Source organism: Puma concolor, chromosome B4 (assembly GCF_028749965.1).
Source record: "Puma concolor isolate L17-30 chromosome B4, mPumCon1.1.hap2, whole genome shotgun sequence".
Taxonomy (NCBI): domain Eukaryota; kingdom Metazoa; phylum Chordata; class Mammalia; order Carnivora; family Felidae; genus Puma; species Puma concolor.
The window spans coordinates 59529217-59554889 of record NC_141673.1 but is presented as its reverse complement, the minus strand read 5'-3'; the positions used below and the strand labels follow the sequence as shown (position 1 = coordinate 59554889).

Below are 25673 nucleotides of genomic sequence, written 5' to 3'. Positions count from 1 at the left end.
TCTCTATCAAATGTGGTTTTTATTTCAACTGACAAGCACTTTTCTACAGCTGCACTTGTGGAACATCACATGGCAAAAACAGGAGTTTTTTCTCTAGACCTTTTTTTTTCTTTTTTAAACCTTATTAAAAATGAGATTGGTCCTAAAAATATAGAAAGAAATAAATTTAAATTCACAAAAAACTGTACATTATCAAAAAGTCACTAAAACACCACATTTGGTTATATAAAAAGTCAAGTCCCTTTTGTTGTAAAAGGAACATGGAAACTTGTTGGTGTTGATGGTGTGGTTTCTTCCTGTTACCAGACTGATAGAGGGGAGGGGAAACAAAGGGGCAGGGAGTGGGTTTTATTATTTTTTTTTTAACCTGCCTTCCCTACCGAATACTCTTATTTGACAAGAAGAGAAAAATCCACCTAGCTCAAGGGGCAGTGAAGATGAGGGAAAGAAACATGAGAAATGGCCCCTTTGATCATGCCCTACCCCACCCCCCTTAAAGCCCCCACTTCTTCAAACTGAGGCTAGGACTCCACCCCACCTTAAGAGTGCCTGGTCCCTAGGGAAAGAGATGGAGCTGGGAGAGGAATACAAAACAGGAACATGGAGATTTCACTCCCCCATCCACCTCGCCTCCAACAATAGAAATTAATCTAGTACATTTTATACCAGGGGAAAACTGCCATGGGGAGAAAGAAGAGCCCCCAACTATAACAGTTCCAAACGTTTGACTAACACAAACTTTGTTACAGCGCAGTTATTTAGATAAAATATAAATATTTATGCATAATATAAAGTCAATTCAAATATTCTTCAATCCACCTCTTAAAAGCAAAAAAAAAAAAAAACAAAAACAAACATAAAATTAAAAGTTTTGAGGTTTATCTGACAGAAAAGGCGACTTTAGAAATAGGCCATGGGGGAGGTGGGGGGCATAGAGGAATAAGAAAGGGGCTGCCCCAGGACCTCCCCACACTGCCCCCCACCCCCTTCAGTGGCTGTCCAGTGCTGCCAGAAGGACAAGGAATGCTCCACCTTGCCTGGCACGCCCTCCCCCACCAATGGAACATTTCTTGGTCACCTGGGCTCTCTGCTTGGGCCGCCAGCAGCCACCTCCCCAGTGCAAGTACCCGTAATCTCTGATGGGAGGGGCTCTGCTGAGCAGGAGAGCAGGGGGTGGGGGCCCATGGCTGTGGCTGGGAGTTAGCAGCTTTCCTCTCACAAGCTGGGGCTTAACCTGGGCATAGTCACATGTAGGGCAGCGGTGGGCCCAGAGCCCTCTTCCCTACTCTCTTGTGCTCTGGGGTCTCTGCTGCTGGGAAAGGGGCCCCGGGTATGAAGTAGGTAAGGGAAGAAAAGCACAACTAAACCCACAGAAGCTCATGGGATTAAGAAAAGATCCAGTTCTACCCCTCTCCCTACAGAAGCTTAAGACTCCAAGCTACTGAAAGGAGAGGGAGTTCCTGCTGAAAGATTGCACAGTTTGAAGAGGCTGGAACAGAAATGCCTGGGAGAGGAGACACAGCCTTATACCCAGAAAAACTGCTCCTGTGGTTTCCCAAGGACAAAAATGTGATGGTTTGAAACACTAGGGAAGGTGGAAATAAAAACAGATACTTAGGGAACCTGGATGCCATCAAACAACACAGGGCACAATCACAGCATCCTCCCACCCTCCCCCCTTCTCCCACTCCCTCACACACACCACACATACCCACAGACAGACACACACACACACACACCTCTCTCTGAGGCCAGCTGATTGCTACCTGGCCTCCATCTTGGGAGTGCGCCCAAACTCAGCAGTAGTTGTCCCTGAGGAGTTCCCAAGAGGGAGGTTTGGGTAAGAGGTGGGGAAGGAGGCTGGAAGGCCCAGGGTCCAGGGTGCCTCCCTGCCCTCTCCCCAGCTACTGAGTTTCAAAAAAGGCTAGAAACTCAGCACGTGAGGAGTATCCAACATTATAAATGGGATAGCTATTGGCAGGAAGATGAGGACAGAGAGAAAGACAGGGACCTCTGAACTTCTTTTTCCTCTGAAGGGAAAAAAGATTTGGGGGAAGAGAGAGGAGGAGAGGAACCCGTACACGATAGTTTTACATTATTGGATGAGAGAAAATCTGAAAGTAGGGAAAAGGAAAAACTGAGAAAGTGAGAAGCAGGGGAGGGACTGAACATGGAAGCAGCATGTTCAGGGCCCGGTGTCCGGCTCGACACACTTGGGAGTTAAGTCCACTTTACTGGCCGTCACTGCGGGTCCACACACAGTACAGAGTGTTTCTCGGTTTCACACATTCACTAGAACTATTGCTATTGTTAAACAGCCCCAGAATGCTGGGGCACGTACAGGGAAGGAGAAGAAGCTGGGAAGAGGAAGCAGGGACTTCTTTCCTCCTCCTCATTTTAAATTAGGAAATAAAACAGAAAGGAAAAATTATTTCTTTCTTTCTTTTTTTGGCTTTCAGTCCAGAAGGACCTCATCTCTGCCCCTCTTATTTGAGGAGCAAGAGGAGGAAAGGGAGAAAGGGGTGTAGGTAGGGATAAGAGGACGTAGGGCACTGCCAAGGGTGGGGTCAAAAATCAGGATTAGATCTCTGACTTGAGTCTGGACCCAGGGCAGCATCAGCAGGTAAGAATGGCAGGGTATTTTTTGTTTGGAGGGCAGGGGGAGATGCCACCAGGTGACTCCCCACCTCCCGTGCCTCACAGATTGGCCTGTTTTCCCTGATAAAACTCCTCCCAGCGGCTCTCGAAGAAGCGGCGCATGATGTGCCCAGCCTTGCCCACTTCAGAGTCATCCTCATTGAAGGTCTGGCAGTTGTCAAAGACCAGGAGTGCGTCTGCCGCGAACTCCTCCGAGCTGGTGTACCTGGGCAGGATGGAGGCAGAGCTGTGAGTAGGGGCGGGGGGTGGGGGGGAGGAAGAGTTACAGCAGCGACACACAGCCAGGGGAGGTGCTGATGTCTACCTACCCTCCCCGGAGCAGTCGCTCCCGCATGGTGGAAAAATCCATAGGGTTTTTGATAATGCGCCGGTACCCGCTCACCAAACGTGGGTTCACGGGCTCCAGGAAAGGCCAAGCTGCGTCATGGGACTCCATCTCCATCAAGATAATCCTGTCATTTCATTAAAGGGACAGAGAAGGCTGCATCACAGGAAGGACATACCCTGACCCCTCTTAGCCCTTTACTGAGGCAAAGGTAGAGCCAGAAGTCCCCAGAATTCATTCAACTCACTCGCAAAATGTGAGATCACTGTGGTGGTTCCGCATGGAGAGTCGCCGCCGCTTGGAGGGGGATAGCCCTTCTTCTGAGTAGCGGGGCGCCGCTGGGCTTTCTCGACCCCTTGACAGTACCCGGCGTCGGCGGCCATCCCCCTCTGGGAAGTTCAGCTCATAACTACTTTTCCGCTTCTGGCCTCGTTTTGGGAAACCAGGCTTCTGAGTGAATCCTCCCTCTACCTGCTGAGGATGGGAAAAGGTGAGATGAGTAACAGCTGGACGGGTACTCTGCTTACCCTCCAGTTCATTACAATCCCTGCTTGTCTAAGTGTGATTGAGGCTTCGAAATACTTCCACACATGTGCATCTATTCACGTAAGCCAATAAAGGAGGTAAAAGGAAAAGTATAATCATGAGGAAAGCAAGTGAGGCTACAGAATTTAAGTGACTTTTCCAAAGAAGGACCAGAAAGAACCCAGGTCTCCTAGCACCCAGCCTGGAGCTCTTTCCAAGGAGAGACTGTGGCATGGTAAGAAGTGGTTATCTGTAGGACTAGTAACAAATGGGGTGAGAAAGAAAACCTTTGACTTAGAAGCGGGAATGAGAAAGCAGAAGCCTTACCTGGGCCAAACATACTGCACAGAACCAATCTCCTTCTGGGACAGCCTCCATCTTGGGCCGATGGCAGTAAATGTGGCAGCCGCGGTCACACCCATCACAAAGCAGAAGAAACTCATCATTGTCACCCTTCCGGCAGACGAGACAGGTCTAGACCCAGGATATGAAGAGGCGAGGTGAGCCCTCAAGCCTCTGCCTGCTAGTGACTCCACCCACTGGGCTGGCTGTCCCAGCTTCTTACCACTTTGTTGACGGACTTCTCCCAGGCAATCGACCTCTCCAGCTGGCCCAGGCACAAGCACACCTGGGCCGCGCTCCTGCACCGCTCAAGGGTCTGTCGCCATGCTCGAATGCGAGGGGTGATCTCATATGATCTGGGGGGAGAAGGTGGCGATCTTTGGATGAGGAGCAGGACCCATTAAACTTACCCCTTCTCCCCAAGACTGAGAATGGGCGAGAGGGATCACTCACATCTCTGTAGTGGTGCACTGGGGGGCACTACTGGGCGTGCTGAGCAAGGCCTTCTCTAGCACCACCTCATGAGCTGGCCAGAGGGGCTCCCGTAGATACCGCCGCTCCACATTCTGCTCCAGGGCAGCCAGCCGCATCACAGCCAGGTCCAGAGGGTTGGTAGTTTTACGCTGGGGTGCCAGTCCTTCCCTACCTCGACCTCTCCAGGTGATATCCTCCTGAGAGTCAGGTAGATGCTCACAGTAGGACAAGTCTTCACGAGTAGAGTCTGGGCTGGGACAGGTCCAGCCCTGCAGGTGGGAGAGAGGAACAAAACTCATTGTAAATAAGCATAGAAAAAAAATTAGCATCATAAGAGGTCACTTGTGAAGTGAGCACCCAAGGTTTTTCCTAACCGAGTCCAAGAGATGAACACCTCCCCCTCAACTTCCTAGCCGGTGCCAGCCCCAGTGTACCCGAATCTGCAGATCAGACAGGATAACCCGCTGTTCCAGCTCCTCTACCCACTGAAGCACGGCCAGGTCTGTCTCATAGGTCTTCTCTTTGGGGCACCAGCTCATAATCCCTTCTTGAGAGGCAGGTAGCTGACTGGGCTCAAAGATGGGGTCTGAGAACACAGAAGACAGAGGGAAAGGCCCATCAATCAGGCTCTTGTCCACAGCAGCAGCTCAACATTTACTCTTGGCTCTTCAGCTTTGGGTCAAAGTATCTTACCAGTTGAAGGTCGTAGGCAGACTTCCTGTAAGAAGTCCCTGTGCTTGTTTAGGTGTTTGTGAAGTGCCTTTTCTCGGATGCCTCGGGGGTGCAGGGCCTTGAGCGTGGCATCCAGTGTCTCAGGATCTTGGATGCACCACCATCCAGAGCACATCTCTGTGAAGAGTTTATGTGTGGGGGTGGGGAGCGGGAACTAGCTATGAATTCCATGGCCTCTATCTGATACCACCCCAAGGGTACTCACCTGTGGGGACGGGCTGGGCAGTCAGCTGGGTTAGATAACGCTGCTCTATCTGTTTGAAGAACTTACTGGGGGGTCTCCCTCTCCGTTTTGGCTGTCCTAGCCCTGTGAGACTCTGTGGTGTTCCCCCAGGGTCTCCTGCTCGCCTCTTAGCGGCCATCCCAGGTAAAGGGGTAGAAGAGAGCTGCACTGGAGAACAGGGGTTGGCAGCACTGGGTCTACTCATCTGTGAGATGAAACGTAAGGAGATGAGGGTATTTTAGTGTTTAGAGGAACCTAATGGCCCTACCCCTTGCCCCAGCTTCAGCAACAGCCCGCACCCAAGCAGTGGAGCCTGTAGCAAGATGAAGTCAATTGCATACCACGAATTCTGGCTACTTACTGTCTTGGAGGAGGCAGGTTGCTGAGGGGAGAGTGTAGGCTGGTCCTCAGAAACTGCAGGGGGTGGTGTAGGGGCAGCATTGCAAGGCATCTGGGCTGAGAAGTTAAACCAGGGAGCTTGAGAATCGGGGATGGATTCTGCCTCATCAGGCTCTGGCTCCTCCAAGGGCTGTGTTGGGGTTGGGTCCAGTTTTCCAGGGCTGCTGTCAGGTGTGAGGACTGAGCTGCTCAGTAGGGAGCCATGGCTCTGAGTCTGGCTCAGCCAAGACAGGAAGGCTGACTGGCTGAGGTCATGCTGGCTCTGACCCAAGGACAAGGGGGAGCCTTCTGGCTCCAGGAACCCATTTTGGGATTGGGGATGGAGCTGAAGCTGGGGTTGGGGCTGAGCATGAGCCTGAAGCTGAGGATGGGGCTGAATTTCAGGCTGAAGCTGGGCATCAGGCTGTTCTGAACCCTGACCCTTAACAGGGGATTTAAGGTGCCTAGGTTGCATAGACCCAGGCTTAGTTTTCCGAGGTCGGCCTCGGGCCCGGGCAGGAGTACTGGCAGAGGTGCTGGAGCCAGCTAACTCCTTCTTCAGAGAGAAGGGGGCTGGGCTGGGGGCTGGATGGGCTGCCACTTTTAAGGAGTCAGTTTCCTGCTTTATCACATCCTCAGGAACTGTAAAGAGAAAGTGAAGAGCTTAAGACATACACTGATATATAAGGAGAAGAAAGAGTGAATAATACTGGATATACATTTTTTCTCTTGGACTTAATCCCCCTGCCCTGCCCCCTCCTTGGCTTGAGATTCAATTGGGAACAACTTGTTATGCCAATAAGCAAAGTATCTGGGAAAGAAACACTATTCTCAAGTAATCATCAGAAGCAGCATAATCATAAGCTAACATTAAGAACCAGATAGATGTAAAACGCTATCCTAAGAACTAACTCATTCTAATCCTCTCAATCACCCTACGAAGTACACATACTATTATTATCTCCCCTTTATAAATGAAGAAACTGAAGCATATAGCTAGCTGGTAAATGGCAGAGCAAGTAGGTAGGAAGTCTTACTCCAGAGTCTGTTCTTTTAACCACTATACTACACTGATTCTCATAAAATGAAAAAAGCCCAAAAAGACTAGACGAAGAAAAGGAACTAGTTAACTTTGGTTAGATAGGACTCAATTCAGGCTCCCATAAAACACCTACCTAAGCTCTCCTCTGTTCCTTCCACAAAGATACCAGCCAAATAGGGCAAGACCCAATAGCGGCGTCTGTAGCGGTCCTGACCCAGGGAGACTGCCCGAAGCATCTGGGATGAATGAAGCAGCTTTTTTCGAAAGAAGAGCTGACGCTGGGTAGGCAGCGGAAAAAGAAGATGAATAAAAAACACATTTCCAAAGAGTAACTCTGTCCGATACATGGGAAAAGGGCAATGGCTCTCAGCTTCCCTATAAAATTGATACCATCTGGGACCCCACTCATAAGGTGATCAAATCTCTCGCAGCCCACATCTCCAGCTCCTGGGAGGTTAGGAGCACAATACCTTGCTGAGTTTTTCTATTTGGCGCTCTAGCTCTGGGATGCTTGATGCTGTGGCATCAACCTGAAAAAGAAACAAATGGACAATGAGAGAAAGGGAATTATTAGAATCAAGAAAGAGAAAAAAAATCGGTTTACTAACTCCCACTGTCCTCAATGTGTGGCTAGTACCTCTCCATCTCTTCGACCCCTACGGCCATGGACAGTCGCCACAGTCTCTTCCTCTTCCTCTTCCTCCATGCCACTGGTCTCCTCCATGATTCGAGAACTGCGCCTCCGCCCCAGGCCCTCCTCTGGCCCTTGCATCTCTACCTCCGGTCGCCCAGTTCGCTTGGCCAGAGCAGTTTTCAGTCTTGAAACAGATTAAAGGAAGCTGTGGTGAGGAACTTGAGACTGCCACAAAAGGAACACCTGGAATCTAAGCCATCCTGAGCCCCGGGGTAAGATCCCGGCCCCAGGGGAGAGGCTATGCGCAGCATCGAGTTCCAGGCAAAAGGAAGTCTTGGCTATGCTTCACCCTTTTCCCCTTCTCTCCTCTCTGGGCTCCATCCTCTGTCCCGTGCCTACCTCCGGAGCCGGCCTTCGACAATCCACTTGTTTTTCCTGTAGCTGGACATACTCTCCAGAGTCTTGTCAATCTCACTGGAGGAGAACAGGGAATGAGATTTTGAGGTAGAAGTGGTAACAAACACAGAAAAGAAGGGAGACTCAAGGGTGAAGGGGCTGTAGCTGAACAGGAGTTTCATCCTAGAAGAGCACCTGGGTGGCTCAGTCAGTTAAGCTTCCACCTTTGGCTCAGGTCATGATCTCACGGTTTTTGAGTTTGGGCCCAACATGGAGCTTGCTGTCAGCGCAGAGCCTGCTTCTGATCCTCTGCCTCCCTCTCTTTCTGCCCCTCCCTTCCTCCCCGTTCGGAGGCTCTCTCAAAAATAAAAATAAACGTCGGGGCGCCTGGGTGGCTCAGTCAGTTAAGCGTCCGACTTTGGCTCAGGTCATGATCTCACGGTCTGTGAGTTCGAGCCCCGCGTCGGGCTCTGTGCTGACAGCTCGGAGCCTGGAGCCTGCTTCCGATTCTGTGTCTCCCTCGCTCTCTCTGACCCTCCGCTGTTCATGCTCGGTCTCAAAAATAAACATTAAAAAAAATAAAAAATTAAAAAAAAAAATAAAAATAAACGTTAAAAAAAAAAAAGAAAAGAAAAAAGGAGTTTCATCCTACAGCCTAGGTTGGATAAAAGTCTTAGATTCTCCCTGGGAAGGTACGAAGATACAGTCCCAAGTTGCTCCAGCATCTCCAGAGCACGCCAGTGGATACACACCACCCAGGACGACTTCAGGATGGCTAAACTCCTCCCCTTCTTGTTTCCACCAAGGCATATAGTAACCTTCCCCACCACAGCCCCTCACTTGATGATGAGCGTGGAACCGTTGAGCTCATGTACAAGGAAGGCCAGGACAGCAGCCTTCTGCTGGGGTGGCTGGGCCTGAAAAGGCTGGGTGCGCAGGCTGTCACAGAGGGCTGGCTCCACTCCATACGCCATGAGGAAGCAGCGCAGGATCTCAGACACATTGTCTCTTGTCAGTGGGATCTCAGACACCTTCTCTCCCAAGATCTTTAAGGACTGTTTGGAGGAGAACAGAATAGGAGTTACGAGAAAAAGTGGAACAACACAAGTTGAGAGAATCTGGAATAAGAAAATACACTAGGAGAGAACTATGAGGTGAGAAGAGGTAAAGAATGAAAGTTGCTAAGATGTGATGAGAAGACAAAGAAAAGGTACAAAAGGAGTAAAACTAAAGGAAAATAAGCCGAGGGAAGTCAGAAAGAAAAACAGAAGAGAAAATATAAGGAAAACAGAAATAAGAAGAAATCAGATCTCCCTTCACTTGCCCTCATTTAGGGAGGGGCTTTCATATGTTTAACTAAAAGAGAAAACAAAACTGAGATAAAGCCCTGGATCCCAGGCTCCCCAACCCATCTGGGAAAGGCCCTCACCTGACAGTAGGAAGGCAAGCCAGGATCATAGAGCGCAGCCTTCAGGAGCCGCACCAGCAGATCTTGCACCTCACCCAGGCTGTCGCCTTGACACAGGAGTCCCTCCTGTAGGACCCCCAGGCTGGGTACATCTTTGGCAGGGTCAAAGCCCAGCACCTTGCCGAAGCTGTGCAGGAATTCCACGATGGTCAAGCAGTCTGAGAAGGCCCCACTGGGCAGGATCAGACCAGGGATGCGTGAGAAGTCAGGTAGAGGCTGTAAGGATAAAAGTGGTAGGGTTGTCAAACATAACTGAAGGCAACAGTCCGGATATCTAGGAAGTTCTTCCTTGAATGGAAATGTCCACAAAACTGGCCCTTCTAGAACCCAGAAACCCAGAACCTGTTACTGTCCCCTCACTACCTGATGGTCAGTCAGACACATATCCTCTGTGGGCTTCTTCATCTCCTCCAAGATCATCTGCTGCCTCTGCCGCTCCTCCAAGCGCCTCTGCATGGCCAGCGTTTTATCTGCTTTACAGGCTGACTTGCCTTTGGCCACTTCCTCCTTTTCCTTCAATTTTACCTTCTCTTTCTTCTCTCTCTTCACTTTCTCCTTCAGTTTTTCCTGCTTTGTCTTTATCTTCTCCTTCTCCACCTACTCACCCAAGGGAGAAAGGAACCAAGAGTTCCATAAAGATTCCAGTCACCACCCTTCCCTGGTCCCCATCCTCCCCACCTCAGAGCCCACAAACATGGCTATAAAACAAGACCAACTCACACATGTCTTGCAAAATCAGTTTGATGACTTCAAAGTTATACTTGTGTGTACATGCACCTACCTTGGGTTTCTTCTTAGCTTCCTTCTGCTTTAAGCTCTTGGTCTCTTGTTTCCGCTTGTTTCTGGCCTGTAAACCATAAGGGAAGTCATTTCTCCTCAAACTCTGAAAGCATCTCTGCTTGGGCTAGGATTCAAAAACAGACAAGGGTGCTGGGGAGGAGAGGTGAGAGATGGGATGAGGGGTTGGCAATGGATCAATTCTCTCACCCTGGAGTAGTTACCCATGTGATTCTTGAACGAGCCCAATTTTCTAAATCAAGCCCCCCAAAATTCCAGGTAATGAAGGTATGCTGCTACATGAGGTGGGGAGGTGGCAAATGAGGGAGAAGGAAGAGGCAACAAAGCAGACTGTAGGAAAAGCTAACCCACTGTGTAATCTCTCTGATGTCCCTCACCTGCCCTTGGACAGTAGACTGACACTCTCCTCGTTGTACCTTCTGCTTCATCTTCTTCTTGATTTTAGTCATCTTTGCTTTATCTTCCTCATTCAGTGTTTCTGTGAGGGCAGAAAGAAAAATGAAGGGTGTGGCAGATAGATCTCCAGCATTCAGAGTAGCACATGCCTGTCACAAAGCTGGCTTCCCAAGCAGCTCCCTGAAAAATCTAAAAGTTTGGTTTTTGGTACACATAAGAAAACGCTGGGGGGGGGGGGGGGGGGCGGAATGTAGAAGAGACACTGGCTGTGGGGTAGCACAAAAAACTCAAATAGTATCTCCTGTCCAGAAGTCCCAGCCCCTAAAACAGGTGGGACTACTTTAGAAGGGGTCCTAGAAGCCCCAACAGAGTAGCTTTGTAGCCGATCTCTCTCCCAGGCTACCCAACAAGGGCAGCTACCCACACACTGATTTTAGAGCAGAGAAAGAAAACTGCCAGGGAAAGAGGGTCGTCTCCAAAGTTGGAGGCACCAATTAACAAAAAATGTGCCAGAAAGAAAGGGCTCAAATAATGGACATCGCAGTAGAACTGGATCAACAGTGACATAACTATTGCTTATGTTTGGCTCTTATGCCTTACTCTACTAAAAAATACAAATTTCTTTGCTTTTGCAAGACTGCATATTGAAGTGGAATGCTGCAAACAATAGAATATTTTAGAATTGATGTTCTTGATAGCATAATACATTATGTTCTTGATATTCTATTCTGGCATGGACACACTACCAGCACCACAGCTATACGGCAGCCCTCCAAATTAGATAGATACTATCTGCAGATAAACCAGTATATACTTCTAGTAAAATGTGTCTTGCTCCAGGTCATGTGGTCAGAATGTGGCAGAGCTGGAACTCTGAAGAGGAGTCAGAAGACTTTTCTTCAAATTTTTTCAAATTCTTCACTCTACAGCAGGGTACATGCAATATTTATTGAAAAATTACACATATTACCTGTCTATCCACTAAAACAGCATGAATAATCTTTAGATTCAGATGTGAATTCTGAACCTCCATGATGGTGGCAATGAGTAAGGTAAAAGTGTACAACCCAAACCAATAAGCCAAGGAGCTAAAAGATGGCAAGAAAGGACATGGAAGCCCTCTCCTCTCCTATCAACATCTGGGGACTGCCCAAGGCTCCACTAGGATAAGCAATTCAAGAAGAAACTGGTTGTTAAAAAAGTACCACAAAAGCGCTGGGACCCTGGTGCTGCTTTCCAGGGAGGAGGAGGTGATTCAGAAGGTTCATTCTGTCCAGACAATATCAGTCATGCTCCTAAGAAACCCAGGCATCAGCAAGTCCTTAACATTTCTAATACTTCACATAGCAAGCAGAATCCTAAAGTAAGAAACACCACTGTACCTTGGGCCTCCAGTTTCTTTAGGAGGCGGTTATCTGTCTTATTCAACAGCTCGGTGATTTTGACCTTCGGTGGCCGACCTCGTCCCCGTTTCACCTTGGGGACTTCCTTAGTCTTGGCCTTCTCAGTGTTTCGAGGTCGGCCCCGTTTCCCCGTAATTGCCTGAATCCTGGAAGGGATCTCCTCTGCTGAGAGCTGCACCCACTGCAAGCCCTAAGGTAACGAAGAAACCTGTTATAATGTGAGGGTGCAAGCCACCAGATCCTTGAATCATTCAATGCCCAGAACCTCCAAACCCCACAAAAGGAAGCTACAGCTTGTCCACCAACTCTTTCTCAGAGACAAAAGTGTATTTAACCCTGCAATGTGCACCTCTGGCGTGTCTCTCTCTTCAAAGAAATCTCCAACAGGCATACGGGGACTGAAACTGAAGTGCTCACGACGGACATTGTGTACCACGTTGCGGCTCAGGTACTAAAAGGAGAAGGAAAAGTGGCATTAATGAAGTGATAGCCCTATCATCCCTTGGTCCAGCAATAGCACAAGGATAAGCCAAAGAGCAGAAAATGCTAGCCTGTTGCCACTGGGCCCAAGAAAGGGGCCTGTGCTTCCCTTAAAAAGCCCGTGAAAGCTACATTACCTTGATCACTTCTGGGAACTGTTTCATCCTCTTCCCACAGGGGCCATAATACCATGTCTCCCCCTGCCATCGGTGGCTACCCTTCTTGATGCGCACCTCTCTCCGCCACCTGCCAGAGAAGCACACGTGCCCTGCCGCCAGGTCACACCCCTACCCACACACAAGCCACCCCAGGAGCCAAGCCCACTGAGATGACCCTCCCTGCATCTGTCTAGCTAGAACTGCATGTAGACGCAAACAGCATGAGACACAAACTTGGCTGGAAAGCAGATCCACAAATCCCTCAGGGCCTTGGAGAAAAGTAACCCACCCAACTACATGTGCCCAGAAAGACCTCCACTCCTGCCTTTACATAAAGTCAGTATAATGAGCAGCCAGGAACCCCCTCCCTGATGCCATTCATGGCAATGTCTGGGTTTCCAGCAAAGAGGAAGAAGACTTGAGGGAATAAAGGCAGAAAAGATAGGTGGGGAGGCAAGCAGAAGAGTAAACTTGCTGCTGACTCCATGAAATGCCTTCATAGGCCAAGGTTTAGTGAGGAACTCTGTTCTGAGAAACAGATTATTCTAAGACTAAGCCCTATCTTTCTCTCAAAACATTAAGCAGAATTCTGGGACTCCTAGGTGGCTCAGTCAGCTGGGCTTCCAACTTCAGCTCAGGTCATGATCTCACAATTTGAGTTCGAGCCCTGCATCTGGCTCTGTGCTGACAGCTAAAACCTAGAGTCTGCTTCAGATTCTGTCTCTCCCTCTCTCTCTGTCCCTCCCCTGCTCGCACTCTGTGTGCCTGTCTCTCTCAAAAATAAATATTAAAAAACAAAACAAATCAACCCTTTAAGCAGAACTCAGACTTGGTGACCACAAGTAGCCTAGAGGGGTGGGAGTGGAGAAGATCAGGAAGGCAGTTATTCTTATAAGTCCCTTGATGTCAACTGGCTTGCTCATTCTGGTCACATACTATTCCTGCCCTTACCTCTCCAAAGAGCATAAATAAATAAATAAATAAATAAATAAATAAATAAATAAATAAATAAATAATCAATCAATCAATCAATCAATCAATCAATCCCAATTTATCAGAACTCAGCCATTCCTCATTCACTGCTATCCCTTCTCTAAGCATATAAAACAAGTCAGCTAATTTGGATATCTGAGCTCTAGGGTCACCTGCGGACTTTGGAAAAGATAACAGCTGCAGCCCCTGGAGCAAAAAAGAAGTAGCCACTAGATGAGGGAAGAATAGGTGAGGGGAGGCAGATCCTGGGAGAAGAATAGCCTAAGAATGTCAGGCATTATCATTGCAGATAACTGTCCTTTAATCCATTCTTGTCTAGCCCATTCCTCTCCATCTCAGAAGAGATGAGCTCTCTTTCCTTCTTCCTAGAGTCATTCATTAAATTTGTCAAGGTCAACATATGGAACAAACTAGAGCATTTACCCATGCTGGAGGGGAAGACGAACTTCTTCTGGGGTAGCAATACGTCTCCTCAGGACATCACCTTGGGAGGAAGACAAGGAATATCGAGTTAAGAATTCAAGCAAAACAGGGAAGGCCAGCAGGGAAGGGCTAAATGTCACATAGGACAGAAACTTTTCTTGGAACTGGCTAGGAGTAAAACAGAATCTGGACACTCACCACTACCAGAAGTAGTGACTCCTTCTCCAGTGATTTCCTCCAGGTCAGCAGTGGTTTCAGGGAGGCTGCTGACATCTTTATCTGCCGGGGAGGCTGTTGGGAGGACAGCTGCTGGGGAAGCTGCAGGGGACACTTTTGGGGAGGTCACCGGGGAGGCCGTCAAGGAGACTTCTGAGGAGACTGGTGGAAGGGCTGCTGAGGAAGTTGGAGAGACAGCTGGGAATGCTGCTGGGGAGATGACTGGAGAAACTTCTGGGGAGACTGCTGGCGAAACTGCTGGGGAGACTTCTGGAGAGATTTCCAGGGAGGCTGCTGGCGAAACTGCCAGGGAGACTGCCGGGGAGGCTGTTGGTGGGGCTGCTGGTGAAGTTGCTGGATGGAGCTGAATAGTGGATGACTGGTCAGGGGCTGGCTGGGTCAGAGATGGTGGGAAGTCTGAAGACTGAGTCTCCATTTCTTCCTGTTCTGCATCACTACCATTGTTCAGGTCAAAGGTGTTATCTGGAATCGAAAGGGATAAGATGGATAAGGAAAAATAGTGTCCTACAAAGAAAGAGAATCTACTCGTCAAACCTAGACTAAGCTAAACAGAATTACTTCCAGTGCTTTCCCCTGGGGTTGGAAAATGAGAAGTAGCCTCTGGCTATCCTCCCCAACCATTCACGAAGGTCAAAGAGCAAAGATACTGCTGTCACTGTGTGAAGAAGTACCTTCTACCTGGAGCCAGTAAGGCCCCTGGCCTTTTTCCTCCTTTCCCACAAGTTCTTCTGGGTGAGGGCAGAAGTCAGAGTGTAACAGCCTATGCCTTTAGTCTATCCCATAGCCCCCTCAGCTCCCAGCAAGGCACCCACCCCTAAGACTATAACTATGGAACTGGTTCTCTCACCTTTTCCTGGGCCACAGACTCTCTGTCCTACCTCTCTTCACTTACCTTGCAGGACAGACTCCCCAAGGACAGGTGGAGAGGTGGGGCTGGCAAAGATAGAGGCTGAAGTTTGACTATCATCTGCCAGGAGACTGAAGGCAGTGGCGTTATTGAGGGAAGGGCAATCAAGGGCAGAAATCACAGGGCTGTCCTCAAGAGGCAGCTTGTCCTCTGTACCCATCAGCTCCGTGTCATCTATACCATAGAGTCCTCCACTCACTGGCTCTTCAGGATGTGGAAAAATCAGAAAACAAGATTTAAGAAATACTGGTATTATATCCCAATTCTAGTTCCCATCTTTCTAATATTAAATTAAGGACGTATCACAGGTCTCTCCCTGAAACGGTAGTCACCAGACTTTAGGGATTGTAAAAGCTTGAAATAGAAATGAAGGGAAAAGCATTGACTCTGTATTAACGCACAGACCAACGGAAAATTCTAGCATCCATCACAAAATAGGCCTTTCTTATATTTTAGTGGGGTAAAAGGTAATTGTTCACTGGCAACAGTTTCCTTTCTAGTTACTGAGAACTCAAATAGCCCAACTGTGTGGTAATAAGTCCTTATCCAGTGAATTATTACAGCTCAGGGCTCTTGGCCAAAAGGAACACTAGGAGAGAACCTGGGAAATGAACCAATTCAGCTCAGAGTGCAGTTGGCCCAGTCATACAGTGGCATGAACCTGTGGTTGGCCACAGGATTATCTGGAGGCCCCAATGCCCCAAATTCCTAAATACTTTCCCTGGTTTACTATCTCTTCTAGGTGACAGAGCTGGCTACCTTCTACATGGACATACTGAATGAAGCCAGCCTCCAAGCCTACCCGGTGCCAGAGGGTTGAAGGGCTCCAGAGAGACTTCACTGAGGATTGGAGTGTCTTCCAGTTGATCAGGAAGATGTGAAGGATCATCTAAGCAGCTCACTGTGGGGTCAGGGACCAAGACTGAGACCTCTTGGTGTAATGATTCCACAGAAGGGACAGAGCCATTGTAGCCACACATCTTCAGTTCTAGGAAATCCCAGAAGAGGGCAAAAGTCAAAATCAGGGCCTTAAACTGGTTCATTCAGCTACAGTAGACAGCCAGTCTTTGCTAGAGGGATGTTCATTCTTTCAGTAATTAGGGGTACCAGTTTTATGTTGGATTCCAATCATACCAAGATACTCTAGTGAGCAGTGCTAGTAAAATCCTATTGCAGGTAAAGAGAAGGGAGAAGAGAGTGGGGTCTGAGACAAGAACCCTGTCATGTTCTCAGCTATTTCCCCCATCTAGTGGGAACAGGTGGTAAACAGAGAAAATACCCTGTGATTTTACAGGGTGGTCACCCTTATATGTGGAATCAATAGCAAACTAAGCATTTATCTATTTTGAGGACAAAGATAAGAGGGACTGTCACATGTACCAGTGCTAACAACAACAACAAGCAACAGGAAACTGAGTAAACAAGCAATGGTATGCTCTGCCTGTTTCTTCCCTCCTTCAGATGTCAATCACTACTAAGGCTCAGCCCACTTTAGCAGCCCAGTCTGGCCTTGCCACAGCCAAGTCAAAATTGGCCTCAATGCCCCCTGCTAAAGCCCCAACCCCTTCCTATATTTTGGAAGAAGCCCTTCTTGATGCAGGGTGTCTGTTGGGGCTGTTTCAGGCTCGCCCACCTGCCCTCTCCAGGCCAGCAGCTCTGCATGAGCTTGAAATAATTTGCACTCCCACTCTCGAGCTGGTGCTGCTGCCACAAAAACACCAGCCACTTGGCTCTGCTAATCACCAACATGCAAATCAGCCTCCACTGCAGAGAGCTGGAAAGACAAGTTTTCCTCACCTCAAAAAGCCACTGCCCCCCATAGACCCCTTTTTCCTCTCCCAACCCAACTCACAGAGCCATAGTTATACCTGGCTGCTCTTCTTCCAGCTCCAGGCTGCCTACCAAGCCAGTGCCATTCTCTGCCACAACTGAAGTCAGCTCCTTTTCTGCCGCCTCACTGGGATGGATACCACTGCCTACCTCCTGGGAGGGTGCAAAGGTCTGGATGCTGGATCCCAACATAGGAGAAGTCTGTGGGGAGGTGAAAAAACTAGGGGGTCCATTGGGCATCACCTCAAAATTCTGGTCAGGAAAGGAATCATACAGTTCCTGTGAGTCGAAGTTAAGCCCCATGGGACTCTGGGTACCGTTGGCCCAGAACTCTTGGCTCCCAGCCCGAAGGTTAGTGTTGTGACTTGGGGATGAAGGTTGCCGGCTGCCCCCAAGGATGCCGTTGAGTGGGTATTGTCCCCCCGAGAACTGGGAGAGAAGGGGTGGGTCCTTGAGGTTGCTGCCAGGATTGGCAGATGGGTACTGTGAGTAGTTCCAGAGACAGTCGTAGGCCACGCTGGGGTGATGGAGGTGTGAGGTGCTGGAGGAGTGGGGAGCAGAGTTCAAAATCCCTGAAGTAGTAGTGTGAGATACAGTAGATAAGCCATTAACATTCACATCCCCATTCAAACCTGGCAGAGAAAGAGGAAAAAGGGTCAGTTACAGATATGTATGCAAGTAACTCTACCACCTCTACCAAAAGAACAGCACTGACTAGAAAAAGGGAAGGTGAAGGGGAGGGGGATTCCCCCTCCACTATATTTATAGCTTTTCAGTCTCCAGGGAACACCAAACCCAGATGCTCCTGGATGTAAGCTTAGCAACTGCTTCTGAGGCTGCTGAGTAGGGGGCTGGGGAGCTCTCTTGGCCTACCACAGGAGCGACCAGCAGAGAGCTGGCTGCTGCTGCTGCTCAGGATTTTTTATTTTTTTATATGAAGCTGCCTGCAGACTCCCTACAGTGACTTGCATTCTTCTCCACCCTCATTCCCTAGAGGAATTCTTCCCTTGGAAGTGGCATGACTGAATTCTCCAGGCCCCCCCCTTACCCCAGAGCCTGTTTGGCCCCACAGTGGCACCAGAAGGGACGGCCTCCACCTCACTGGCACATGCAGATCCAGCACTTTGTGCTGGGCTAAGAATAGAATCTGCAGTCACCACAGCAGCAAGATCCCAACTCAGAAGGCTGGGCTCAGTCCCTCCCCATTGGAACTGGAGGGTAATATTGCAGGGGGAAAAAAAAAATCACTGCGTGACTAGTACTACAGACTTCAGTTCTCAACACCAATGGCCACCTCTAGACTGGAGGACAATTCAAATAAAAGGAACCAGATACTAAAGAAGCTGAGGGGGAGAAGGGTCCTCAGTGTAATAAAGGAGCTTCTATCTGCAACCCTGTTGTGGAGAACAGAAGGGAGAGGTGGTTAAGTATAAGCCTACAGCAGTATTTTTCTGCTGCAAGGAAGGAGGAAACCATTTGGGCTTCTCTCTGCTTCCAAGCATAAAGTACCTGAGACCCAGGCAAGATTAGAGAAGCACTTGGCACAGCTATGGTACAGAACAATTGATAAGCCAAATCCAGGAAAAGACCTGATCCTGGCAGCAACACTTCTGTCTGGAATTATAGACGTTTCTCTCTAGGGAACTAGGTAAGCATTTAAAACTTCCCTGTCCCTATCTTCAACTCTCAAGGACAGGGGTGGCACACACACTTCAAGCATCTGCCCTCTTCTTTGCTACACAAACTGAAAGGCAAATACATCCCAATCTTTACCCAATCCCTCCACCCCCAATCCTAGGGCTGGCTTCTCCAAGCTTTAAAAACAGCTTCTCAGAGGGCTGGACCTTTATCTCTCTCATGGGTCCACAAGTAGTTATCAGAAGCAGTAGCCACCTCACCATTCTGGCAGTAGCCAGGGAACAGGGCTGACAGAAGAGCAGGCTAAGATGAAAAAGCCAGGATGTTTTTCTAATCCGTTCCAACCTTAAGACTAAGAGTATCACTTCCATAAACCCCTAGAACTTGTTCTTAGAAACTTGCTTTCTCTCCAGCAGCTGAAGTTCTGAAGATTTACTTCCTCCCTCCCCACCTGGCAAGAAAAAGAGCTGTTGTGAGGTAGGGGAGCCAAATCTTATCCCATCAACCTGCTCTAAAGGAATGATGCCCACTCCCTCCCCAGGCCATGTGGCCCTCACACTCACTTTTCCCTTGCTGGGGGAAGTTCATGGGAGACCCGTTAGTGTAGAGGCCCTCCCCTGAGGAGGGAGAGGGTTTCAGTCCTGAGGCAGCAGGTGCAGGGGGAAGGCCAGTAAAGTTAAAATGGTCGTTTGCCTCCATTTCTGTAGGAGGGGAAAGAGAGGGGAAAAAAAATACTGGCGGTTAAACAAGGTTATGTCACCTGGAATCTTCTAGAGGGAATGCCCCCTCCCCTCCATCTACTTACCCTTCTCCTACCTAAGTACTGGGGAGTGTGTAAGGGTACAGGTTGAAAGATGAAGTGGAGGAAATATACCCCTAACTGGACAATGACCGTACAGAAATAGTCTTTTAAAGTCAGACTCATAGAGATACAGAGTTAGTGAGAAAAACCAAGCTATAAGCCTGAAGGAATCTTCCCCTTGTGTGAATCATAATTCTTAAACTTCCAGTTTAAGTTATCCCTCTATGTTAGATATTAACCCTCTATTATAACATTTTAACCTTCTCCATCCTTTTTTTTTTTTCTTTTCCCCTCAAGGTAAGGCCAGAGTCCCATTCCCAGGGACCACAGAAGGTTCTCAAAGCCATCTTTTTGATAGGAAGCCATGGAGATGGGGGTTGTTGGCAGAAAAAGCATTTGATACATTTGCTGCTTTATTATTATACTTGAGTTAAATAATTTCCATGTAACCCTATCCACAGCCCTAGACATCTGAAGAAGATAGTATAGTACCTTAGCAAAGGAATATGGAAAGAATATATTTTAGGAAAGGGGACCATAATAGCAAAACTCAAATCATCCAGCAACACTTCTACTCCTTTTTCATGGTTTTCTAAGAACATAGCTCAGAAAAATGTCAGAGGTGGAAAACTGATTAAAGAGGGTGTCCAAAGGAATATTGGTCTGTTATACCTATATGGTTACTTCCTAACGTTTTAGTTTTGTGGCTTAAATGTAAAGGGTCACAGAGAGAATAGCTGGACATCTTACATTTATAAAGGGTGGTGGCTCATTTGGGGGGCAGTATGGTTAAAAAGCTCTTCACCTTGTCCTGAATATGAGGTGATATACTACTAGGAATAAGAAGAAGTAAAGCCCTTGGTCAGAATATATTTAACTTTGACAGAGGAAAGATAAAAGGAAAGAAAAGATGCAGAAGCCAGAATTATTGTAAAAGTCTGATACATCAATCAGATATACCTATGATGTAGTAGTGCATATTAATTTGATATGTAAGAAACATGATCGGGGCACCTGGGTGGCTCAGTCAGGTTAAGCGTCCGACTTCAGCTCAGGTCATGATCTCACGGTTCGTGAGTTCAAGCCCCGCGTCGGGCTCTGTGCTGACAGCTCAGAACCTGGAGCCTGTTTCAGATTCTGTGTCTCCCTCTCTCTCTCTGACCCTCCACCGTTCATGCTCTGTCTCTCTCTGTCTCAAAAATAAATAAACGTTAAAAATAATAATAATAAAAAATAAAAAGAAAAAAAAGAAACATGATCTGTCTTAATACAGAAAAAGCAACTCCTTGGGTTACTATGTTTTTAAAAAGGGCAGAAGAATTCAGGCAGAAAAATCTATTTATTTATTTATATTTTTAATAATGTTTTTTAAAGTTTATTTATTTCCAGAGGGAGAGAGAACACAGGCGCACACGTGAATGGGGAAGGGGCAGAGAGAGAGGGAGACAGAGAACCCCAAGCAGGCTCCGAGCTGGAACCCATGAACCACCAAGATCATGACCAGAGCCAAAAGTAAGAGTGGGACACTTAACCCACTGAACCACCAGGTGCAAGGTAGAAAGATTTCTTTATCTAGCTCCCAAGATGAGGCAATAAGCAAATCTAGATGACATTTTAAATAACCTCTTTTTAAAAAGAATCAGAAAAACATATATGACCATATGACCACTGCCCAAGGTTTGGAAAAATCATGTTTTTAAATACGCTAGATAACGCAAATTAGACACCATTAGGTGTTCTAAGCATGAACTGTATTTATGACATGATAGCTAGAAGATTTTCCAGGCTAAATACCCTAATTGTCCCTACCTTTATCAATTTTAACTGAAATTAAAAAAATAAAATAAAAGCAATCTGTATTTTGTTGATATAAGAGGAAAAAGTTTTTAGGATTGATCTGCTTCCCATCTTCACTCTAAAATAAGCAGCAGACCTAAACCTGCTGTGCGTCAAAGAAACTGGTCTTACAGAGAAAAGACCTCAGGATCCCCCAGGATTTCCCTACATTTAAAAAGGGCCACTCCTCAGTAATGAGGGATCTGAAAAATAAGCATGAGATTAGTGATCCTTCTTTTTTTTTTTTTTTTTTTTTTTTTTTTTTAATTTTTTTTTCAACATTTATTTATTTTTGGGACAGAGAGAGACAGAGCATGAACGGGGGAGGGGCAGAGAGAGAGGGAGACACAGAATCGGAAACAGGCTCCAGGCTCTGAGCCATCAGCCCAAAGCCTGACGCGGGGCTCGAACTCACGGACCGCGAGATCGTGACCCGGCTGAAGTCGGACGCTTAACCGACTGCGCCACCCAGGCGCCCCATTTTTTTTTTTTTTTTTTTTTTTTTTTAATTTTTTTTTATAGTGATCCTTCTGAAATGAAAGGAGGAAAGTTCATTCCCCAATCTTCTAGGTTAGGTTAGGTTCCTTCCAAAGCTTACATCACAGAGCAAAGAGGACATGCAGTAATTCATTTCGGAAGTCCTAGAAATGCTATTCCTGGAGAGCCAATCTCATTGGATCCCCACTTCTTTCCTCCCCCAGTTTTATGCATAGCCCCACCCCCCATGATGTGTGTGTGACATATACACACCTTCTCTCCTATGTGCACCAAAGGATATCCTTCCACTCAATGATAGGCCACAGTTCATTTTTCCAATTTCTATTTGAATCTGTGAGGAAACTAGTGACCTTCTCCTCTCGGCTACTCTGGGAGAGCACAGCATTTCCGGTCTCATAAATTACATACTAATAAGAATAAATGGATGGCTCACAGAAATCAGATAAGTAAAAGGAATGGGAAGTTATCTAGTGCCTGAGGTCTGTTTCCCCACTAGCCTCCACTGAAGGGTCATCAGGACCACAATCGCTTCATTTACAGGAAGATTCCTAGAAATATAAAATACTCTTTGTGCTGTGCAGTGAAAATAGCACAACATAGTGGGCTCTACATTCAAATCCCAACTCTACTACTATTAGCTGTGTGACCCTGGGCAAGTTACTTAATGTTGCTGAGCCTTAGTTTCAGGATTACTAAAAATTTTAGTACTCACCTCCATGGCTTGTGAGGATAAAAAGATAACCAGCCCCAAAGATCAAAATATAAATATAATTTGAAACCATTACCAGTACTATAAAACTAGGGGTAATCCTTCCAGTCAGACTTCTTTACCCTTGACTCTTGATTTCAGATGTCACTTACCTATGGGATCATACTATGGGAATGCAAAAATGTAGACAGCAATAAAGCCAGGGTTATTTCATTTCAACCTTCCTACCCAAGATGCTTTTCACAATAATGCCTGAAGGTAAATTATGCCCTCCCATCTATACTCTCCCTCCTACTAAGGAGAACAGGTAAAGCAAAGGAGAGTGTCTCCCTTTGAACTAATAGGATTTTGGCCAAATGAAAAAAGAAATCAGCACCCAACCCCCAAAATAGCAGACAGCTCTCATGACCAGGAAGTACAATCAGGCCAGCACCCAGCCCAGTCCCAGGAGTATGTAAACGGATCTCTTAAGAGACTCTATGCTTCATTTTTAAGAATTAAGGGACATTGCTCCTTATGCTTGAAGCAGTAAAGCCCTTGCCACACGGCCAAATAAGGCTCCTTTTCAACTGTTTTCCTCAGTCCCAATTGAAAAGTTACTTACCCTGTGGATCTGTGACATGATTTTAACACAAAAAGGCTGACAATGCACAAAGTGTTGAAATACAGATTATAGATTTCAACACTGTTGCAGGTGCCCTGACCAATTCTAACACCCAGACTTCTGAGGCTACCCCCAGAAAGACAACACACATTAACCATCCAGCCTGATACTTTGGCAGTAGCTGCAGCTTTTTGGTTCATTCTTCCTATATAGTATACCAAAGTTCCACAGAGAGGTTCCTAAATTGGGGGGGGGGGCAGTCAGGGGAGTAGGGAGGGTAGGAGGGAAGAGGTAGGAAGAGATTTCAAATGTTTTCTTTTTATTAAACAGGAAATGCAAATTTTACTGTATAGTAAATAAATCATACCGCTATCTTTTGGCTCCGTAATTGTGAATGTTACAAAGGATATTTGTCAACTCTACTCATCTCTGGATTCACCTACCATACCCTAATAAGTGGTTCCTAACCAGGGGTGATTTTGCCTCTGGAGACATTTAGAATTGTTGTTGAAAAGTATATACTACTGGCATCTAGTAAGCAGAAGCTAGAGATGTTTCTAATGATCCTGCAATACACAAGACAGCCCACCACACAACAAAGAATCTTCTGGTTCAAGAGATAATTTGTGCCAAGGGTGAAAAATCTTGCTCTAATACAAAAACTGCCCCATTCCCCAATTCCTGTCCCACACCCTGAGGGATTACTTTTATATCTAAAAATCCCTTCCCTGGCTAAATTGTTTTCCTCCACTAATTCAGTGCAAAGTGCCAACCCATGCCTTCTTCTCTAGTAAAGGACAGCCCATTCTGACAGCCCTGGTAACAATCTTCCCTTGGAACTCTGACTCAGACTACAGCATGTACAGACTGAGGCTCATTCTCTCAAAATGTGGTTTCTTTAACCCCTTTCATAGGGCAGTGAGGCAGGAGAATGATGAAAGAAGACTATATATACTAAGGGGGGCTACTCAAAGACAATTGCTATGTCTAGGCTGCTCAGGAGAACACAAAGATGACTGTTCTCTGTCCTTATTTCTTCCAAACTATGTAGGTTTTACGGCATCAATCGGATATTATGTTTTACCATTGTATGTCCAGCACCTAATTTAGAGCTAAGTACATAAAAGAACCAAAAGAAATATTTGTTGAATGCACAGATTACACAAATGAATGAATAAATCTATCTTTTCTGCCACTGCCAGCTTACTCATCTAATAAAGGCTGTAGTTTTTGTTCAGAGAACCCAAAAGTTAATTCTTCACAGAGGTAACAATTTCTAGAAGAGAGGTCCCATACTTTGACATATTTTACACAGCTATCCCCTACAGAAAATAAGGCCTGGAAACAGGAAACTATTGAGAATGTACAGAGGCAATAAATTTGAGCTCTAAATTAGTAAAATGTTTTGCTTGATTTAACTGAACACTCAAGTTACATAGTAGGTTTTAAAATATTTGTTGACTCAGGACACCTGGGTGGCTCAGTCAGTTAAGTGTCCGACTTTGGCTCAGGTCATGATCTCATGGTTCATGGGTTCGAGCCCCATGTCGGGCTCTGTGCTAACGGCACAGAGCCTTGAGCCTGCTTCATATTCTGTGTCTCCCTCTCTCTGCCCCTCCCCTGCTCACATTCTCTCTCAAAAATAAATAAACATTAAAATATTTGTTGAGGGGCGCCTGGGTGGCGCAGTCGGTTAAGCGTCCGACTTCAGCCAGGTCACGATCTCGCGGTCCGTGGGTTCGAGCCCCGCGTCGGGCTCTGGGCTGATGGCTCGGAGCCTGGAGCCTGTTTCCGATTCTGTGTCTCCCTCTCTCTCTGCCCCTCCCCCGTTCATGCTTTGTCTCTCTCTGTTCCAAAAATAAATAAAAAACGTTGAAAAAAAAAAATTAAAAAAAAAAAAATATTTGTTGACTGAATAAAGGAACAATATAATGATCTGGATAGGTTTTCTGCCACAGTTCTCTCTGGTCACTTCACTGTCAGAGGAACGGAAGTGTGTCTGAAATTGCAGGACAGTAAAAGTCACATTCCAGAGGTTGTAACAAGGTTATTTCCCTCTTTCAGCCCTAAGCGTTTCTCAGAATTTCAGCTCTAACAGTTAAGGACTTGGCCTTTTCCTTCAAGAAGACATCCCCTTCCCAAAAACACCTGAGCTGAGCAGGCAGGTTAAGGATCCTGTTTAGTGGGATAGGTCATGAAGAATCTAATCTCAGGAGACCAAAAGTAGTGAGGCCACCTTTCTCTTAAGTACCTTCATGTTTTAGTTTTTTATGAATTTTTTGGTAAAGTTGGATTATCCTTTAAGTCCATAAAATGCCCTCTTAATTATTCTCGATAACTAGGAAATAGACAAAGCACTGAGTAACACAGTAACACAATGCTACTTTTACTGCCAGGACCCAATCTAAGAACCATCTGCAGAGTTCTTCAAAGACAGGTTTTCTGTTTTGCAGAATTTCATAATTTCAAAATTATTCAGACTGACAAGCTGGTAAAGAAAAATAAATAAAGTCCTTCTGGGGGCACCTGGCTAGCTCAGTCAGTAGAGCATGCAACTCTTGATCTCCAAGTACTGAATTTGAGCCCCATGTTGAGCACAGAGATTAAAGAGCACCTTCTGAGCGCCTGGGTGGTTCAGTCAGTTAAGTGTCCGACTTCGGCTCAAGTCATGATCTCCAGATTCGTGGCTTCAAGCCCCATGTTGGGCTCTGTGCTGACAGTCCAGGCCTGGAGACTGCTTCAGATTCTGTGTCTCCCTCTCTCT

General features: G+C 46.9%; 1 protein-coding gene across 7 annotated transcripts in view; it reads right to left on the bottom strand.

Moving 5' to 3' along the window:
* Nucleotides 1-25673, bottom strand: part of BAZ2A (bromodomain adjacent to zinc finger domain 2A) — a 35026-nt gene continuing 9353 nt past the window's right edge. For 5 of the 7 annotated variants that reach the window (XM_086713049.1, XM_086713051.1, XM_086713050.1 and 2 more), the window contains 28 exons: nucleotides 19024-19161; nucleotides 16861-17454; nucleotides 15795-15980; nucleotides 14978-15196; nucleotides 14047-14547; nucleotides 13849-13909; nucleotides 12412-12520; nucleotides 12144-12245; nucleotides 11774-11984; nucleotides 10373-10473; nucleotides 9979-10044; nucleotides 9561-9794; nucleotides 9159-9413; nucleotides 8570-8784; nucleotides 7733-7807; nucleotides 7337-7517; nucleotides 7170-7229; nucleotides 6833-6977; nucleotides 5641-6299; nucleotides 5262-5484; nucleotides 5018-5173; nucleotides 4759-4910; nucleotides 4304-4593; nucleotides 4074-4206; nucleotides 3836-3982; nucleotides 3231-3457; nucleotides 2967-3110; nucleotides 1-2863 (listed from right to left, as the gene is read on the bottom strand). In XM_086713049.1, the coding sequence (XP_086569175.1) occupies nucleotides 2698-2863; nucleotides 2967-3110; nucleotides 3231-3457; nucleotides 3836-3982; nucleotides 4074-4206; nucleotides 4304-4593; nucleotides 4759-4910; nucleotides 5018-5173; nucleotides 5262-5484; nucleotides 5641-6299; nucleotides 6833-6977; nucleotides 7170-7229; nucleotides 7337-7517; nucleotides 7733-7807; nucleotides 8570-8784; nucleotides 9159-9413; nucleotides 9561-9794; nucleotides 9979-10044; nucleotides 10373-10473; nucleotides 11774-11984; nucleotides 12144-12245; nucleotides 12412-12520; nucleotides 13849-13909; nucleotides 14047-14547; nucleotides 14978-15196; nucleotides 15795-15980; nucleotides 16861-17454; nucleotides 19024-19159 (5748 nt within the window). In that variant the 5' untranslated portion in view covers nucleotides 19160-19161 and the 3' untranslated portion in view covers nucleotides 1-2697. Of the gene's footprint in view, nucleotides 2864-2966; nucleotides 3111-3230; nucleotides 3458-3835; nucleotides 3983-4073; nucleotides 4207-4303; nucleotides 4594-4758; nucleotides 4911-5017; nucleotides 5174-5261; nucleotides 5485-5640; nucleotides 6300-6832; nucleotides 6978-7169; nucleotides 7230-7336; nucleotides 7518-7732; nucleotides 7808-8569; nucleotides 8785-9158; nucleotides 9414-9560; nucleotides 9795-9978; nucleotides 10045-10372; nucleotides 10474-11773; nucleotides 11985-12143; nucleotides 12246-12411; nucleotides 12521-13848; nucleotides 13910-14046; nucleotides 14548-14977; nucleotides 15197-15794; nucleotides 15981-16625; nucleotides 16728-16860; nucleotides 17455-19023; nucleotides 19162-25673 lie in introns of all 7 variants that reach the window. The other 2 variants (XM_086713055.1, XM_086713054.1) reach the window with 2 other exon arrangements.